Source organism: Psammomys obesus, unplaced genomic scaffold (genome assembly GCF_907164565.1).
Source record: "Psammomys obesus unplaced genomic scaffold, mPsaObe1.curated_primary_1811, whole genome shotgun sequence".
NCBI lineage: Eukaryota > Metazoa > Chordata > Mammalia > Rodentia > Muridae > Psammomys > Psammomys obesus.
Genome location: NW_026596109.1, coordinates 13,486,348 through 13,507,500, shown reverse-complemented (window position 1 = coordinate 13,507,500; position 21,153 = coordinate 13,486,348). Strand labels below are relative to the sequence as shown.

The 21,153-nt window shown below is 38.5% G+C and overlaps 1 protein-coding gene across 2 annotated transcripts in view; it reads right to left on the bottom strand.

Annotated features, from left to right (window-relative positions):
• Positions 1-21,153, bottom strand: part of Agbl4 (AGBL carboxypeptidase 4) — a 1,202,140-nt gene that overhangs the window by 506,307 nt on the left and 674,680 nt on the right. For both annotated transcript variants that reach the window (XM_055628940.1, XM_055628941.1), the window contains exon 5: positions 7,037-7,253. In XM_055628940.1, the coding sequence (XP_055484915.1) occupies positions 7,037-7,253 (217 nt within the window). The remainder of the gene's footprint in view (positions 1-7,036; positions 7,254-21,153) is intronic.

Sequence of the window (21,153 nt, the reverse complement as noted above, 5' to 3'; positions counted from 1 at the left end):
GGGGGGGGATATTAACTACAGGAGAAGACTATGCATGTGTGAGAATAGGGAACATATCATAATCTTTTTCCTTCTCAGTTCACTGTGAGCCGAAGCTGCTCTGGGAAAATATTTAAAAAAATAAATGAGCAAAAGATCAGAAAATGGTACTTTGACAATTAATGTGCTAAGCAAGCTTGTGATCAGATTATGCTTCTGTAACCAAATGGGCACCGATTTATTTCAAAATGATGACAGACTAAAATGCTGCAGCTACAAAATGCTTGGGAGGAAAATACAGAGAAAATCTTTGTGGTCTTCAAATGGGAACAATATAAAAAGAAAAAAATAGAAAAGAAAAAAATGATCAATTGGACTTCAAAACTTAACACTGAAAATGTTGTACTCATTAAGATATTTGACTAACATAATAAATGAAACAGAAGGAAGAGATTAAGAGGAATTATTTGTCAAACAGAGTGTCAAGTATTTATATCTGTGTAATCTATGAATAGGTCTCAATGCTTAATTATATGTAATAATTTAGGTTTTCCAATTGATATTTCCCAAAGAACATTTTTAATGAAAACCAAAATGATTTTTATGCACCAAAGTTATGAAGATTATGAATTTCATAAGAAAATGACACATTTATTAGGGTACACATTAAAAACACATTGAGATATGACCAAACGCAAAGGATAAAATGGCGAGAGTAATATAGCTAATTCCAAGTTCTGGGAAGTGTCTTGTTTCCTGATGCTGGATGTGATATGATCAACTGACATCCTGCTGTCTTGATGTCCCCACCATGATGTTTGCACCTTGCTTGAACTGGAAATCAAACTAAATGCTTCTCTTTTAAGTTGCTTTTTCTCGGTGTATTTTTTTTTTCACACAACAGGAAAAGTAAGATAGTACCTGTGGAAAAATGTAATTGTATGTGTACTCAACATAGATACTGAAATGTGTGTAGCAGCAGAACTCATAATAGCCCCAGAGTGAAGCCTTTCTAAACCCTGATAGCTGAAAAAATGCAACACCGGACATGGCATTTTCAATGCCCTATTAAGCACTAAAAGTAATCAATTTTGAATATGTGCTTCAACATGTATGCAACACTAAGAGAAATATTCATGATTACTATATAGTATATAGTATATTCATAATCATCAAATAATATATTCAATGTTTACTATATTATAACATTTACATGAAATATTCAGAAATAATGAACTTATAGTTTTTACTATGGCTAAGAGTGTAGACTACTAAAGGATTTTTCTGAGGCAATAGAAATGTCCTAAAACTATACTGTAATATTTATTCAACTCTGCAAATTTGCTCAAAATTACATAATTATATCTGTAAAACAAGTTGGGTTTATATGTATATCACCTATTGAAAAAGATATCATATGGCTAAGATAGCCAGAAAAAGAATTTCCCAGGATATCTTTATGTTCAAAGTTGTTCTGCTTGGTTATATTACTGGGATGACTGATGAGTAACAAAGTAAAATGTCATTTGCCAAGACTGCATAGCAAGGGTGGCAGCAGCTATGGCCATGATATGGAATAGCTCTGGCACTAACATGTAAATCTCTCTTCTTGCCTGTGCTCTCACACTCCATGCTGGAATATTTATTCTCTTCACTTGTAATTATTGTGTCTCCAAATAGAGATAATGATTTAATAATTCTGGTGGTACCTTGTAAAGAGCCTGAAGCAAATGCCATTACAAGATGGCGCCAGCATCTGGTGTGTGAGCTCGTAAACAACTGCCTATGCGCATACGCTAAAGCTGAATTCGAGCCAAAGATTGGCTCACTTAGTGATGTAAGATGACCTGATGAGCTACATCCAATCAGGAACCAACACGTCACCATTTAGGGCATAAAAGGAGTGCCATTTTGGGGCTCTAGGTCTTCCTCTCATTACTGCTGAATAAACGCTTGCTGCAGAAGAATCCTGGTGTCTGTGTGCGTTCTTGCTGACGAGACGACCACGCGGGCTACAGTACCTCAGACACAAGCCGTGTCAAATACCCTGGAACCCAAACCAAGAGTTGTTCTGCCTGCAAAAGTATGCCAGAAAGCCCACAAAACTTTAGCATCTGCTTTGAGTCTCAACCTAGAGGGATTGAATCAACCCACAGAATTCCGTGAGCTGCTTCATATGGCACAGGTGGACTTTGAACATTCATCAGATTTACTTTCCTAAGATGAGTCTCTTGGGTGTGTCTGCTCCTTTTTTTTTTCCCCTAGGGCTTTCAGGTGAGCCATTAAGTTGCTTGTATGAGATGTTTCAAATTTCTTCTTGAAGGCACTTAGTGCTATGAATTTCCCTCATAGTACTGCTTTCATAGTGTCCCATAAATGTGGGTATGTTGTGCCTTCATTTTCATTGTATTCTAGGAAGTCCTTAATTTCTTTAATTCTTCCCTAATCTAGCTGTTATTGAGTAGCGAGTTGCTCAGTTTCCATGTGTGTATAGGATTTTTGCTATTTCTATTATTGTTGAGGTCCAGCTTTTGTCCATGGTGGTCAAATAGGATACAAGGGATTATTTCAATCTTTTTGTATCTGTTGAGGTTTGCTTTGTGACCAATTATATGTTCTGTTTTGGGGAAGGTTCCATTAGGTGCTGAAAAGAAGGTATACTTTCTTGAATTTGGGTGAAAAGTTCTGTAGACATCTATTAGGGTCCATTTGATTTAGGACCTCTGTAAGTGCCATTATTTCCCCATTTAGCTACTGTCCAGATGATCTTAGTGAAAATGGAGTGTTGAAGTCTCCCACTATTAAGGTGTGAGGTCCATGTGCGATTTAAGCTTTAATGATGTTTCATTTACAAATGTGGGTGCTCTTGTATTTGGGACATAGATGTTCAGAATTGTGATGTCCTCCTGGTGGAGTTTTCCTTTGATGAAAATGAAATGCCCCTCCTTATCTTTTTTGATTAATTTTGATTGAATGTCTATTTTATTATATATTAGGAAAGCTACCACAGCTTGTTTTCTGGGCACCTTTGCTTGAAAAACATTTTTTACAGTCCTTTACTCTGAATATGCTCAGGTATACAACAAGGACATTTGCTCAACCATGTTAGTAGCAGCTTTATTTGTAATAGCCAGAACCTAGAAACAACCCAAATGTCCCTCAACAGAGGAATGGATACAGAAATTGTGGTACATTTATACAATGGAATACTACCCAGCAATTAAAATCAAGGAAATCATGAAATCTGCTGGCAAATGGTGGGATCTAGAAAAGAGCATCCTGAGTGACGTTATTCCAGAAGCAGAAAGACACACATGGCATGTACTCACTTATAAGTGGATGCTAGACATATAATATAGGATAAACATACTAAACTCTGTACACCTAAAGAAGCTAAGCAAGAAGGACGACTTGAGGTAAGATGATCAATCCTCACTCAGAAAGACAAACAAAATGGACTTTGGAAGAAGGAGAAAACAGGAAACAGGACAGGAACCTACCACAGAGGGCCTCTGAAAGACTCTACCCAGCAGGATATCAAAGCAGAAGCTGAGACTCATAACTAAACTTTGGGCAGAATTTAGGGAATCTTATGAAATAAGAGGGCGATAGTAAGACCTGGAGAGGTCAGGCACTCCAAAAGGAGAGCAAGAGAACCAAAAACTCTGGGTATAGGGTTCTTTTCTGAGATTGATACTCCAACCAAAGACCATTCATAGCTATAACCTAGAAACCCTGCTCAGATATAGCCTATGGCAGCTCAGAATCCAAGAAGGTTCCCTAGTAAGAGGAACAGGGATTGTCTCTGACGTGAACTCAGAAGCTGGCTCTTTGATCACCTCCCCCTGATGGGGTAGCAGCCTTGCCAGGCCACAGATGAAGACAATGCAGCCAGTCTGAGGAGACCTGACAGGCTAGGGTCAGATGGAGGGGGAGGAGGATCTCCTTTATCAGTAGACTTGGAGAGAGGCATGGAAGGAGATAAGGAAGGGATGGTGGGATTGAGAGGGAATAAGGGAGGGGCTACAGCTGGATTACAAAGTTAATAAACTGAAATTAATATAAAAATTAAAAAACAGAAAAAAAATGAGTTTCAATGTGTGTATCACAGGGGCAGTGAAGTGTATTAGAATTAAAGGCTTAGTTTAAACCTTGACCCTCTTCCATGTGAACATAGCAAAAGAACTTACTTTTTCTTTTCTTTTCTTTTTTCTTTTTTTTTCTTTTTTTTTAGCTTTATTTAATCCCTGGGCAATTTTTTTCCTGCTCTATAAGCTACTGTGAGATATGATTAGAACTGTGCATATAAAGTAAAATATCCAATATAGCCAATACAACAGTGAACGTTTTCCAAGAAATTGACTCCAATCTTCCTGTATACCTTAATCTTCCGGGAATTCCCTATCCCCAAAAGCCAGATGTCTAACTAAAGGTCATTGTACAATGACTCTGTCCCTCTGTTTTCTGGGTAACCTTATTCTCAGTTTTGTATTTAGTAACTCTATTCATCTCTCAGTACTCAGGTTAAAACTCATCCTGTACCTGCTGTTCTGAACATGAACTTGTTAAATAATTTATATCTTTAATTATATGTTTTAAAATATATTTGGGATTGTATATTTTCTCTGATATAGAGTGCATTTATTTCTGGAAACAATGAGTTTGTATCACTGTCTCATAAGTCTGTACTATGCTTCTTATGGCATCTAAAACACATTTACATTTTTTTTCTGAGAAACTTAGTAATAAGAATGAAAAACCACCCATGAAAGGGGAAATAACATACAAGCAGTGTGATGTTAGAGGTGGAAATAGAATTAAGGATTCCTTAATTGTCAGAGACCCTAGTTGTCCCTCGATATCAATGATCCTTTATAATCAATTACTAGACAGAACATGGCCACTTAGAACAAAGACTTCATTTCAAACCTTTATTTTACTTAAATATGAGTAGGAATTCTACTGAATGACACACTATATGGCACTTCCTTGGTTTGTTTGTTTATTTGTTTATTCAGATACATGTTTTTTTTTCTTCTGTCATAGACAAACCTGGCTGTCATGGACTCACTCTGTAGACCAGGCTGGCCTTGAACTCACAGAGAACTGCCTGCCTCTGCCTCCCTGAGTGCTGGGATTACAGGTGCGTGCCACCACACCCGCTGCTACTTATTTTCTTTTACTCACCCCTTTCATTCTTATGCTCAGAAGATAGGTGCAATGTAGAATTCTATATCTGATAATGAGGATGAAGGTCACTTCCCATGGATGACAAAGACAGAAAGCTGAAAGAACATGACTCCCCAAGGTTTTCAAAGAGCAGGGATAGAGAATCTGCTGTAGATGGATAGCATTCACACTTGCAAAGAAGAAAAACATCTAATGATAAAAATATATTGTATAAAACAATAATAGAAGAAAAGAAAGTAATGTCTATTTTGTTTAAGAGGTTATTTTTGCTATTCAGATATTTTTAGAAGCTTATCATATTGTTCTTTTAGCAATGGCTTACTATTTGCATCTCTTAATAATACCCTGAAACATGTATCTTAATTTATTCTTTCATTAATGCAATTATTCACTCAATAGCCTGGTGGACAAATGAGAAAAATAAACAGATTCCCTTCTTAAGTGCATAAATACTAAAGGGAGTTTATTTTTCTTAAATTATCTACCAACGCATATACCTGATAAACATTCATTTTACACTTTCTCTACCAATTCCATTTTGAATAATCCCAGACTCTAGAAATCTGCCACTAATATGATTACATGTCTAATAGGTTCTTTTTACTCTACATCCATTCTCTGCCCTTCTCCACCCCCATGTTTTCCTGGGGAGAATGGTTTGCATGGCGCACATCAGTGGGCTTTCTTGCTTTATGATTGGGTTGCTCAGTAGGGAGCTTAGTGGGACGCCAGACAGAAGTCAGAGAAAGCAGACTACCTACATTCATGCGATATACAACATTTTGCTTAATGGCAGACACATCGTCACAGGTGGTCCCGAAAGATTATACTACCTAGTAATGATAAACCTGCTTTAGTTAGTGTAAGTATATTTGGCAAAACTCTTACAAAACTACATGCGATATTTCTCAAAACATATTCCTTCAACTAAGAAGTCTGTGATTGTATTCATTGTCTCAATTTATTTCCTGAAACGGCGTCTCAGACTAACTGTACGTCGTAAGTAAGGTAACTCTTCTTCTCCAAGTAGTCCACTAAGTCAATCTATGGTTTGGTTCAGACAATCTTGTTCTACATTTGTGCCCTTTGACCTATTATTGAACCAAGAAAACATTGCTGTATCTTATTTCCCTATGTACTGTCTATATAGCTTTTAAATAGAGTCTTTCTTAAAATATCCCCATTTGATCCTTCCATTTGCTTCCTGTTGACATGTTGATTGATACAACACCATGTGGCCCATTTTTAGCTTAAAAGACATTTCACCACCATGATAAAAGCCCTAGTATTGTCTTCTAGTTCCATTAGTAGATTTACTTGGAACTTTTGGTGACTGTTCAATATGTCTGCCTTAGGGCACAATATAGAATTAAAGTGACTGAGGACAGAGACAGAAAGTACATTTGGTCAGCATGCCAGTTGCTAACCTGTACTCAAGGAAAGCTGGCTTCACTAAGAAACAAATTTACTCCCCATTCACAGGTTTGCCATTATGAAATGCTTTCATGGCTTTTTCAGCACCCAGTAGACACCTGCTTTTCTCTGAGTGACTTTGGGATACTTTGTTTCTGTTTCCTTCATAATGACAAACATCTGTGTCAAATCTTATTCTATGTCTGGTGCCCTTGGAGCAATGAATCACATATTCAAAAACAGTATTCAAAATAATCTCTACATGATTATTGCAAAATACAGAATAATTATTTAAAGCTTTCTATTTACTATTTTAAAATTTGTAAATGGTCTAGAGCATACAGTCTACAGAACGCTATTTTCAAATTTGTATTCTGCAAAACTCCATTGCCAAATTTTTATTTTATTGCTGCCTTTTTCAAAATTGGTACCCTAAGCAAGATTTTGGCCTTACCACACTCTGTCCAAGTTGTTCCCGCAAGAAGTAATCCATGTTTCTCTTTTGTAGGCTGTCCAGGTAATGCTGGAAGCGAGTATATGTATATGGGTAACAGTAAGCAAACTGGTAAATATCATCTTCTCGATCAAAACAGAATGCAAAGGACATCACATAATTCTTCCGGTGGTCTGGGCAGCGATAATAGTAAACATTTTTTGGTGGCAGTCTTTGCCTAGAAGATATAAACAAAGACAGTAATTCAAGACCTAAAAGGTAACAAAATGGGAATATTTGAATGCCTAGGAAAATGTCAAGAAATGTAGTGCCATGGCAGCAGAGAAAAATGAAACTCCATGGGGTCAAAAACACATGGGAAAAAGGCAGGTTCTCTGCTTTCTCAATTATTTGGAAAATGCAAAGTTAACCAATTTTGTACATTTGTTTATCCCTATTTTTTATCATTTCCTATATGCCTAGGCATTATCGTAGGGTTGGGAGATAAAATAGAAGATACGACATGCAAGCTCATGCTCTTTATGGAGTCCAGATTCTAATAGGAAAACAGCCAAAAAAAACTTAAAAATAGACAATATATTTTTGATTGTGAGCCTAGTCTCTAGCAACACCCTTCAAAACAGCAATGAAGAATACAAAATATCTTGGTCTATTTCTAACCAAACAACTGAAAGACCTATATGACAAGAACTTCAAAAATTTTAAGAACTGAAGAAGGTATCAGAAGATAGAAATATCTCATGGATCAGTAGAATTAACATAGTAAAAATGACCATTTTACAGAAAGCAGTCTACAGATTCCATGAAACTCCCATCAAAATCCCAACACAAGTCTTTATAGAACTTGAAAAAAACAATACCCAACTTCATAAGGAAAAACAAAAAGCCAGGACAGCTAAAACAATCCTGTACAATAAAAGAAGTTCTGGAGGTATCACCATCCCTGATTCCAAGCTGTACTACTGAGAAAAAAATGGATGGTCTTGATATAAAAGCAGACAGGTCAGTCAGTGGAATCAAACTGACCTGGAAGGATACTCCTGTACCTATGGTCACTTGATTTTTGACAAAGAAACCGAACCATACAATTGAAAAAAAGACAGCATCTTCAGCAAATTGTGCTGGACTAACTGGATGTCTGCATGTAGAGGAATGCAAATAGGTTTTTCTATCACCCTGCACAAAATTCAAGTCCAAGTGGACCAAAGACCTCAACAGAAAAGCAGATACCTTAAATCTGATAGAGAAAGTGGGGAATGGCCTTGAGCATACCGGCACAGGAGACAGCTTCCTGAGCAGAGTTCCAACCGCTCAGGCAGTAAGATCAACAATAAATGAGACCACATGAAAGTAAAAAGCTTCTGTAAGGCAAAGGACACTGTCAACAGGACAAAACATCAGCCTACAGATTGGGAAAAGATCTTTACCAACCCTACATCTGACAGAGGACTAGTATAAAAAATATATAAAGAACTCAAAAAATTAAACAGCAACAAACTAAATATCCCAATTCAAAAATGGGGTAAAGATCTAAAAAAAGAATTTTCAACAGAGGAATCTCTTAATGGCTGAGAAGCACTTAAAATGTTTTTGGTTCTAAGTCATCAGGGAAATGTAAATAAAAACAAATATGAGATTCTACTTTACACTGGTCAGAATGACTAAGATCAAAAACTCAAGCAATAGCATGTGCTGGTGAGGATGCAGAATTAGGGGGACCCTGCTCCGTTGTTGTTGGGAGTGAAACCTGTACAACCACTTGGAAACCAACCTGGAGGTTTCTCAGAAAATTGGGACTAGTTCTACCTCAAGACCCAGCTATACCACTCCTGGGCATATACCCAAAATATGCTCCCACCAACCATACCACAAAGACACTTCCTCAGCTATATTCATAGCAGCTTTATTTATAATCTCCAAAAACTGGAAACTACCCAGATGTTCCTCAACCAAAGAATGGATAAAGAAAATGTGGTACATTCACACATGGATACTATTCATCTATTAAAAACAACAGCATTGTGAAATTTGCAGGAATTTTCTATTCCAAGTTCATGGACTAGAAAATATCATCCTGAGTAGATAACCCAGATTCAGAAAGATAAATATGGCATGTACTCACTTTTAAGTGGATACTAGCCATAAAATACAGGATAACTGTGCTACAAGCCACAGACACAAAGAAACTAAGTAATAAGGAGGGTCCAAGTTGGGGGACATTTGAATCTCACTAAGAAGGGGAAATAGAATAGACACCAGGGGTGGATGGATGAAGGGATCCAGGTGGGAGAGGAATGGGAGGGGAACAGAAGAGATCAAGTGTGAGAAGGATGGAGGAAGAGAGTACTGGGAGAAAGCACTGGAATGTGTGTGTGTGTGTGTGGGGGGCTCTTTCTGGGAAGAGCCAGAAAGCTAGGACAATGGAAACTCCCAGGAAGCTGTCAGCATGACCCTAGCTAAGAATCCCAGAACTGTGGGATAGAGAGCCTCAAACAGCCATCTCCTGCAACTAGAGCTAACTGCAACTTCTGATGGAGGGACTGGCCACTGACCCAGCCCCAAAACCTTAGACTGACAATTTCTCCTGCCTTACCGGCTCAGCTTGATACTTAGAGAGAGAGAGAGAGAGAGAGAGAGAGAGAGAGAGAGAGAGGAGAGACAATCTCTGACACTATTATCTGACACTATTAATGATATTCTACTGTACTTCCAGAGAGGTACTTAGCATAACTGTCATCTGAGAAACTTCACCCAGCAACTGATGGAAACAGATGTGGATGAAATTTGCAGGCAAATGGTGGGACCTAGAAAAGATCATCCTGAGTGAAATATCCCAGAAGGAGAAAGACAAACACGGTATATACTCACTTATATAGACCTATAAGATATAATAAACATAATGAAATCTGTACACCTATAAAAGATAATCAAGAGAGTGGACATGGGGTAAGATGATCAATCCTCGTTTAGAATGACAGATGGGATGTGCATTGAACGTATGACAGGAGTCTATTGAGCGCATTGGAAAGACTCTAACTAGCAGTGTTTTCAAAGCAAAGACTCATGACCAAACCTTTGGCAGAGTACAGGGAATCATAAGAAAGAAGGGGAGTTAGTCTGATGAGGAAAGGATAGGAGCTCCACAAGGACCAAAGATATCTGGGCACAGGGTCTTTTCTGAGACTGACATGCAACCAAGGACCATGTATGAATGTAACCTAGAACCTCTGCTCAGATGTAGCCTGTGGTAGCTCAGTAACCAATTGGTTTCCCATAGTGAGGGGAACAAGGACTATTTCTAACAGGAACTCAATGACTGGCTCTTTGGCCTCCCCACCCCCCAATGGAGGAGCAGTCCTGGTAGGCCACAGAGGAGAGCTATGCAGCCAGTCCTGAAGATACCTGATAAAACAGGATCAGATGAATGGGGAGGAGGTCCCCCCTATCAGTGGACTTGGCAAGGGGCGCGGTGGAGAGGAGGGAGGGAGGGAGGGACTGGGAGGGAATGAGGGATCGGGACACGGCTGGGGTACAGAGTTAATAAAATGTAACTGATAAGAAAAAAATAAAATACAAAAAAAATAAATAAAATGCAATTGATGATAAAAAAAAAAGAAACAGATATGGAGACTCACACATTAGACAGAGTTGAGGAAGTCTATGGAAGAGGGGGACAACGAAGGATTGTTGTCCAGGCCACCACAAGAAAACATACGAAACCAACTAACCTGAGCTCATAGGGTCCCACAGTGACTGAGCCACCAACTGGAGAGCATGAATAGTAGGGGCCTATGCCCTCTGCACATATGTAACAGATGTGCAGATGGGTCTTCATGTGGGACTCCTAACAGCAGGGGCAGGAGCGGTATCTGACTCTATTGCCTGACTTGGGATCCCTTTCCCCTAACTGGGCTGCCTTGTCTAGTCACAATAGTCTGAGCCTTGGGGAAGGTATGATATAGACAGTCCACAATGTTTCAGACCTAGTCCTACATCATCATGATTATCCACATAGCAACTGCGCCATCTGCCTATGGAGCCACACTATCTACAGTGTTGCCCTGCAGAGAATGTCTCTCATTTTTTTGCTTCCTACTCATACAAGAGTTAGATAAAACTCTGTCACCTTTCATTATCTTGCACTGACAACTCTAGGCCAGTTCAAATCACATATTTTATAGTTGATCTTGCTTGTTAATTAATTGCGTCTTGTGTTTCTAAATTGATCTAGAAGATCTTTAAGAACGAAAGGTACTTCTGGAGAAAGCTTACACTTGGTAATGAATACAAGACCTGCTTCCCATAGCCTGGCATTTAGTAGAAAAGCCAAGGGGCAAAGGGTATGGACAAGAGGGAAGTGTAGGGGATGAAGTCAAGAAAATCAAGAATGGTGCTGGCTCCATGCAGAACAGCCTGTAAGTTTAATGACACAGATCCATGAGCATGGTGTTGATTAGTGTTTAAATGTTAACCAGACAGAAGTTAGCACACCTTGGGGAGGGGTAGGGCCTCTGGGCAGCTCTACAAAGAATTACCTTGAATACATTAATCAAAGTGGAAAATGGCCAATCACTGTGGGTGGCATCATCCTTTAGGTGGGGATTCAAAGATCTGAGTCCAGGGGGTCCTGCAGAGACTGATGCACTAATGGAGGACCATGCATAAAGGGACCTAGACACCCTGCTCAGATGTGGCCAATTGGCAGCTCACTCTCTATGTAGATTTCTGAGTGAGGGGAACAGGGGCTGCCTCTATCATGAACTCAATTGATTGCTCTTTGATCACTGGCTCCTGGTGATGCAGCCTTGCCAGGTTATGGAGGAAGAGGATCCAGGCAGTCCTGGTGAGACTTAATAAGCCATGGACAGATGGCAAGAGTAGAGGACTCCTCCTTTCAGTGGACTAGGGGAAGGGGATGGGAGGAAGAGGGAGAGAGGGTGAGACTGGGGGAGTTGAGGGAGGGGTTTTTAATTGGGATATATAATGAATAAATTGTGAAGAAAAAAATTTAAATTTAAATTAAAAAAGAGTGGAGAAAACATGCATTGTCTTCTGACTGCAGATGTAATGTGTAAAAAGCTATTTCAAGCTCTTGATTTTTACCTTCCATGCCATGTTGGACTATGACTTTAAAGTATGAGTTAAATTAAACCTTTTTTTCCCCTTAAGTTGCTTTTGTCTGAGTGCTTAATCACAGCAATAGAAAAAGAAAATAATACAACTGTTGTAACATGAAGTGGTTTTTTTGTTTGTTTGTTTTTACAAAATCTTATTTGGACATTGTGTTTTTCTAAGGCTAATTAACTGGTTAAGGCAAGAGATGAGGCAGTGAGTATTTTTGGAAATGAAGAGATGATATAGCACTGATGCTTAGCCATATATTTGACTCTATTAGAGAATGAACCTGAAGTAATAATCTTCATCTATGGCCTTCCAGACAAAATCCCTATGCACTCATTCTAACCATTTGATTATAGTAAAAAACTAGTGGTTGAAATGGCAGGCAATGGGATCTAAGATGGATGAGAACTTGAAGTTTTGAAGAACACTACAGTCTGGAAAATACTCAGTTCAAGCCAAAAGAAATTGAAATTTTCATATGAAATTTAGTGGTGGTATCAGAGGATGTCAAGGGGTCTACTTAGATTCACCAAAGCCATACATTTTCTTCCTACTCCCACAAAATGAACATGAAGTAATCACCTTCACATATGGCCTTCAAGGCAAATTCTCTACGTGCTCATTCCAACCACATCACTGTCCTGCAGCTCCCTGTATTGAAACTCTGGAGTTTCTAGTCATGGGGTAGAAATGTAATGACCCAGAAAGTGTGTGGGCGACAAAGAGTAAAGTCATTCTCTGGTGTTCCTATGTATGGAGTATAAGAGACCGAGAAAGGAACACTGTCCTCAAGAATGGCATGCCCCAGTTGATGAGTTTATTATCAAATATTAAAATATCATGTACCAAGTGAAGACAAGAGAGGCGAAGGAAGTAGAAAATTAAAATAATAGGATTATTAACTATGAGACTGTGTTCCAGAGGAGAATGTGAATGATGGAAAGGTTTACAAAGAAGGCACTAGTGAAAAGGAAAGAATAGAGAGAGAATAATAGACCAGTGAAGGGATGCTGGTATAGAGAAAATGTGTGTGTTCCACAATTGCAATGTGGTTAAAGATGCAAGAACAGGAGGGTAGGAAGGTAGCTAGTTCCAAGAGCTTGGATTAATGGTTGGTAATAAAGCCAGCAAAAAAAAAAAAAAAAAAAAAAAAAAAAAAAAAAAAATCGCTTTGAGGCCTCCATGCTATGATGGTCACTCCAAGTCCTCTCTGAGAGATCTGAGTCAGAGTCACCTGAAGCCCTGGGTTTAGCCTGTGTTTGATCTATGCAGGCAATGCCTATAGCCATGAGGGCCCTCGGGTTATGACTTTATTTCTAACTATTCACTAGTACATCCAGCCAATGCCCATCATTCACATACAGTCACTCTTCACTCTGTCTTTCCAATCTTCTATCCAAGTATAATGGTAGTTCCTGAGGGCCTAATATCTCAACTGAATCTGTTTATGTTCAATAAGAATTCATGTCTAAAGTCTGGCATGGTGGCACACAACTGTAATCCCAGCATTCAGGGAGGCAGAGGCAGGCGGATCTCTTGTGAATTCGAGGACAGCCTGGTCTACAAAGCAAGTCAAAGACAGCCAAGGCTACCCAGAGAGACTCTGTCTCAAAACAAACAAACAGAATTCATGTGCTCACAGATTTCCTGATTCCTCTCCTGAGTGGGTGAGAACGCTTGATCTGAGAGAAGGAAGAATCATGGAGGGAAGGTAATGGATTCAGGAAAGCTTAGTCCTTATTTGGGGCTTATATTTTCCAGGTGCCACTAAAGATACACACAGACTCCTGCTTGAAAAGGGCTCATCAGTCAGGTAATGCAAGGAATAAAGATGAAGGTGGTAAGACTAGGAAGAAAAAGTATCTTTTTCCTTTGGAATATACTTCTGGTTTTGTCCTATTTTTCTTCTTATATTCTCCTTATACCTCAGGCATTGTGTACTGTTTTATATGCATTTAACACTCTCAAGGATCTTGTGAGATATGCGTTATTAACATTCCCTTCACAGAGACAAGAAAACCAAAACTCAAAGAGGTAAAAGTTTCCCATAGACCCAAGCTTTGTTGATAGCAGGGTCTGAATTAGGCCAGCTGGCTTCCGAGACTATGCTCAGAATTGCTGTTCTAGCCTGCCACCATCCTTTGTCACTCAGCACATAAGCTTACCTTTTTTCAGAAAAATCTGGGTTCATAGTGTTCTCAGCAGTCCCCTCCTGAGACTTTAAACAATGCTCTGTCCTCACCTTTCACTTTGGCCCACATGATTCTCTCTGGCTTCCCTGAGATTCAGGATCCTTCGCTCATTCCCCCCTTTTCTCAAAAGCTAGGCTTTATTCATATTGAACTATTTCAGAATCTTCAGCACTGTTACATGTCTTAGCAATTGATCTTCCCATCACCTGGATGGACTCTCACTTGTTTGCTGTTGTCCCATTCTTACACAGGACAATTGATAGATTATTAGCAAAGAGTTAAATGTTTAAAATGAACTAACAAACCTATGGACCAAAAAATGTGCAAATAAATGACAGTCCTCAATTTGCTTCTTCTCTAAGGCTTTCCCTGACAACGCTGCCTTCAGCAGATTGTTTCTACTTTGTCAAGGGACCTTTATCACTGGTTTATTTCCTAAAAATGAGCAGCGAAAATAAATAGATGTTTCTTTTCTTTTTCTTTCTTTTTTTTTTTTTTTAAGATGTAATCACAGTGAAAAACCTTATTTATAAGTTGTTTTGGTCATGATGTTTTTTTGTTTGTTTGTTTGTTTAATTCGTAATGTTGTTTAACTCTGTATAAAATGCTGAACCTACCACCCCTCTGAACCCCATTTGATGGAAGTGATATAACCAAAACTTTTTTTTAAGGAAAGTAGGCTTCTATGCCTCTCCAGGAGAACACAGGAATGAAATTATCCAAGATCTTGTCCTGTCAGAGATCCAGGAAAAGACCAAACACTGGTGTTTATGCATTTAGGACTGAAAAAAGACGTTGATCATCTCTTAGAACAAGCCAAAATTTGGACTCTATCCATATAATGGATGGAGTAGACATCCAGTGTATAAGGAAAGTATGGATCTCTCATTCCAAGACTCAGTAGTGGTGCTTGCAGAAGGGGATCTTGTGCACATACATATGTATCAGGTTTCTGCAAACATACTCTGTACTGCTTCATTATAACCAGTGTCTCATTTCATCTAGTTTCCTTCACTGTTAGTTTGAGCCCCCTTGAGGAAAGGGCCCATACAGTCCTCACTGTTGCTACTCCAGAACCTATGCAGAATTTTACATAAAGCGGTAAAGACAACTGATGCATTGAATAAATGAATATATTTATTAATAAATAATTTCAATCTCCATAACATAAGCACATTGTGCCTTCCCCATGTGAAACCGAGGACCATGTCCTAAGTAGATGTCATTCTCACCTTCTCGTCTTGATAATGTATTCCTTCTAATTGTGATTGACTTTTGCATACACTTCTATAATATATGGTCTCCCAGTTACAGAGAGGTCAAGTCCAGGTCAAATGATACATTCTTTTGATCTTTGTCAGCAACTCCACAATGTAATAAGTGTTATAAACACTAAGTATAGGCACTGTTGATTTTTTTGATTTATCTCAGAATTTCCAGATGCTAACACAAGTGCCTGACCCTAGAGAAATCAATACATGCTCAGTAAATGAGGAAATTTACAATTTAATAGTGAATGAATGAAATGGAAGGCAGCAGTTTCCCTCTCGTTAATCACCCTCCTGAATTTTGTTGCAATCCATTAACTAAATATTCAAAATATTCTTTTAGAGGCTACTAGAATACATAAAGGATGAGAAACCCAAAGCCCGAATATTTAAAGATCTCTAAATTTATATTATCAATCTCTCTTCAGGACCCTGAAATATAGGATTCTTAATTTCCTCTCCAAGGAAGCAGAAAGTGTCAACTTGAATATGTAGGTTGTAGCTCTCGGGTCTTTTCTTGATAGCAGGCGAACAGGAAATTTTCTCTTCAAATCAACAGAACAGGAAGTAGTAAAGAACCAGTTTCATGCTTCATCTCGGCCACACATGGCCATTCATCTGTGTTTGGCGGGAATGATTGGGAGCATCATACTGTAAGTCCTGACAGAGGCATTCCACCCCAAATCACAAAGTCATTCAGATGCCCCTACCGTTCATATTAAGCATATCCTATATGCAATATTGTGTTATGCACTGTGCACTACTGTTTGAATAACAAGTATATAATTTTTTTTTCTGCCACAGCCATCATGTGCTACCTTACATCCACACAACAATTTTGGCTCTGGTCTTCTGGTTCTCCTAGTTCAATTATCCAGGGCCACAGAGTGAGATAAGTTTGTGCTGTTTTTTCTTCTGTGAGGGCAGCAGAACATCTCATGCTTTGCGTGTGCTATACGTGGCCATGGCCTTAAATCTGTGTTTAGCTGGAATGATTGCCACCATAACCTAGCTAAAATCAGCTGCCCTCTTGCTTGTCATGTCACATATCTGGTACAGCTAGGCATCTGGCAGAGTCATCCATGTTATAAATCTACTTTCCCTAGACAAATGGAATGCGCACCTCCGAACTCACATACTATCTCCACCCTCCAAATTATAATGTCCTTGTCACCAGCACATTTCATCTGCTCTCTTCTCTGTGCACTTTGTCATAGCTAATCTCCCCATGTCACTGGGATGGAGAGAAAGGGTGTAAAGCAGTGATCAGACACAGGCAACATGTTTTCACACCCACATGTCTAATCAGATCACCACTTTCTCAGATAATAGGCACCACGGGTGGGAGGAAGGAGGTGGTGTTACATATTTGCCCGTCGAAGTTTTGATAACAAAAAGATGCTGCTCCTTTCTTGAATTAACCTTTTTGTCCTATAAACTGTATTCTTTGTCAGTTTATTTAATAACATTGAGGGTTTTTTGTTTTTGTTTTTGTTTTTCTTTTTTTTTTTTTTTTCTTGTCACTGGCTTCTGGAGAAGGACACCCACACACTGTGGCAGCAGCTGCTTTTATTAATTCCAAGCCATTAAAAATTATAATTAAAGCCAATTATTTGGACTGGTTAAGAGCCAGAGAAGAGCTGAGACTTATTATTTCCATGGTCATAGACAGCAACAATATTCCTACCTGTGGCTGGCTGCTGACAAAATGCTAACCCACATAGAAACCTCAGAGACCATGCCAGCAGAGTCTGAGCTATGAACTCTGTCTCCTTTCCTCTAATTCTGAGAAACAGCAAGAAGATGATCCAGACGGTGAGCTTAGATTTGGTTTGTGTCCAATCTCTAGGATTCTTGCAGAGCTTCTGCATAAAATGTGGTCTCTACAGAATTCCTATATTCTATCTCAGGGTTGTTGAGAAAATCTTAGGTGAAGTATTTTCAGACCTGTTGTTTGCTGGGTCTGGGATAGCAAATGAGGCAGGAGCACAATACTGTTTGTTTAATATAGAGTAGTAGGCCATAGCCTCACCAGTTCAGGCTTACAATGAAAATGAATATCAAGTTTTTTTTTTTTTTATTCATTGTGAATGGAACAATGATAAGGGATTTTGAAAGAGCCAATAGCTACGTTTCATGCCAACTCTGTGTACCTTTAAGAAATCCAGTCCTTCTATGTGGAAAGAATGCTGACTTTGGCCATAGTGTGCTTGCATTACTTCTCAGGCAGACAGCCCGGGTTTCCTCATCTCTAAAGTGAAAATGTTATCACAGATTGGCTGTGAGAAGAAGAGACTGACATCTGACACAGGCAGGAGTTAAATAAAACGTACCTAAGGTTTTCATCATGCTCCAAGTGGTAGAAAGATGGCATAGTGCCCCAACTTTGTCTAAAACAATGCATTTGAGATTCATAGTAGTGAAATGAAAGGGTAGGACCACAGTAGAGGGCCCAGGAAAAAAAATGACAAGGAGACAAACTAATGAAAACTGTTTTCTCTTTCTGGTCCTACCCAGTACCAAATTACCCAATAGTCTCTTTTTTTTTTTTTTTCAGGCAGTGCTTTCTGATGAAAAAAAAAAGTTATGTTCAAACATAATTGAGTAGTTAACTCCTTTAGATCCAAATTATGGTACAGAAAAGTGCTCACAGGTGCTACCTTCATCGATAATTTGTACCAGTCAACTATTCGATAGCCCATTCTTCAGACACCACGCTTACCGGTTGCTGAGATCAATAGGAAGCACAGTCCTGTGTCTAGATAACAGAATGTTCTGGGTACAGTTGCATACATATCTGAAATCACGACTTCTTTATTTGGTTACATGTTAAAATGTTTATTATTCTTTTAGCAGTAATGAATTTAAAATATTAGCGTGCATATTTCAGAAAAATGGATGATGACATTTCCATTTTTTTGTAAGATGCAATCATGACTGTTACTTGTATAATGTCTAACTGATCTATTGTAGGAGAGAAGTTATAAATCTTCGGAAACATCTGTGTCTTCCATAATAGTAACAGTTTTTATAAGATATGCCTACATACAATTTGTACATATAAAAGCAAAGCATAAAAGGAAAATTATTGGAGGTGTTTCAGAATAGTTACATCGTCTGTGTGAAAAGGTTCACTTCAGAAGTTACACAGCACAGCATGTTCTTTAGAGGACATGGCTGTTCTAAGATAAACCATTTCTAACTCCAAGCTTTACCTTGCACAAAGTAGTGGCTGATGCTCTATCTTTTTCAAATAAATGGATGAACCAAATTAAACCAGCACTTCATATCCGTGTTAGTCAGACACTCAAAAAGCAGTATTTAACCCTATCTCGGTGGAAGTCCACCATTTTATTCAGTTCATGGGAGACTTTTGGAAATTCATTCTATGGAAAGTAGACTATTTTCTTAGTTGTATTGATTCAGCTATTTTAATATGAAGTCACTAAAGACATTGGTTTTGTTGGGATAGTGTGAATAAAAACTGGTTGAAAACAATGTTCATCTTAAATCAGAAAAACTGTGAGGTGCAAATTTATTCTGAAGTGGTTTGAGATATGCACACAATATGTAACTGAATATCCTTCCATTTCCTAAATTCAAAATAGGAACTATAATTGTCAGAATATGTATAACAAAATGGAAATATATAATTTTTATAATTGATTAACATTAAAAGATACAAACATATTCAAGATTAAAAAATATAAGGGAAGCAGGGGCTATCCTTGACATGAACTCAGTGGCCGGCTCTTTGATCACCACCCTCTGAATGTGTGTGTGTGTGGGGGGGGCAGCCTTACCCAGCCACAGAGGGAGACAATGCAGACAATCCCTATGAGACCTGATAGGCCAGGGTCAGATGGAAGGGGAGGAGGACCTCCCCTATCAGTGGATTGTGGGAGGGACATGGGAGGAGAAAAGAGAGGGAGGGCGGGGTTGGGAGGGGATGAGGGAGGGTCTACAGATGGGATAGAAAGTGAATAAATTGTAATAAATAAAAATATATTTAAAATATTTTGTAAAAGCATCAATGTAATAAAAGCAATTTATATTCCTAAAGACTAGTTTTTAAATTACACAAAATTTTATGATCAATTCTCTCATTCACTTTACATTGTGATTATAAATTAATGGTCTTTCTATCCATCTGCCTGCTTGATTCTTCCTCTTGCATGTTTTGAAAATGATCTCAAATTCAACCTAATTAGAATTGATCTTCTGTCATCCCCCAAACCTGGGGTTTGGAAACTACTTCCACCACTGTGGGAAGTTCCCATTTTCATGTGTGCAATTACATAAAGCAAAAACACGAGTTGACCTTAATTTTTTCTTTTTTTTCCCTTAAGTAAAAGTGTCCTGTTTTGCTAATTTAAAAATAAATTAAAATGAAAGAATAAATATTGCCTTATATCTTCCAATACTTCATCCTTTTTGATATTCAGGAAACAATAATTTTATACACCATCAGTACCTTGCTTTAACAGAACAGAACATGTAAGGGGAAAGAATAATAAACAAACAAAATCAGTACTTGAATGTAAGTCGATGGTAAGTGTAATAAATGCAAGAGTGAAATGAGAACTGAGCGCAATAGCGCAGGTAAAGGGTCTGCACAAGTAACCCTGTCATAGAAATTCAGTGGGTATGGAAAGAAGCCATCTATACAGCGATCAAAAAACAAAACAAAAATTGACAGAAATAGCAGACACAAAGTTCAAACAAACAGGAAGAACAAGCTTTGGGGAACCTCTAAAAAAAAAAAAAAGAAAAAAAGAAAAAAAAAAACAAAACAAAACAGAAAAGCCAGTGTGGATTAATAGGAGCCAGCGAGGACACGCTTACGGGGTGGAAGTTAATAAGAGCTTTGCCTGGAGGAAGCGGGAGGAGGATGGCTGGGTCACTAATGCGTTGTCTGGGTGAGATGCAGAGACTGGCTAGAGAAGCTGTGAAGAAGAGAAGTTCTAGGACTTGGAACAGCTTTGAAAGTAAAGAACTTGAGCTATGTTGATGGATTGGATACGAAATGTGAAAGCAGGAGCGAAATCAATCACCATACTATTTTTTGCCTTGATATCTTTTACTGAAAATTATACATCTCACTGAGGTCTTTAAATTCTCCATAAGATTTAAATTTATCTATCTCTAAAAGATAGCTCCAATCTGTTTAGTTGTCTGTATTTCCATGCTTTTACTAATATGCTGAGAAGGTCCCCATCCAACCTTGCTTCTTTTTTCCCACCCCCTTCCATTCCCTTCCCTACATAGTCTTTTTAAACTTTAATTGGATCTTGTCACTTCCTGGATTAAACATCTTTCACAATTTCCAATTATGCTGGAATGAAATCCAAACTCCAGCTTTTTACTTCTTCAGAAAAACTGGGTTCACAGTTCATCCCTGGGCCTCCAAATTTTGCTGATTTGACTTCTACACACTAACCCCTCTTGCCTCACTGCTCTTTTTGGCTTTGGTCTGATTTCTGAGACAGTCTCTCTCTCTCTCTCTCTCTCTCTCTCTCTCTCTCTCTCTCTCTCT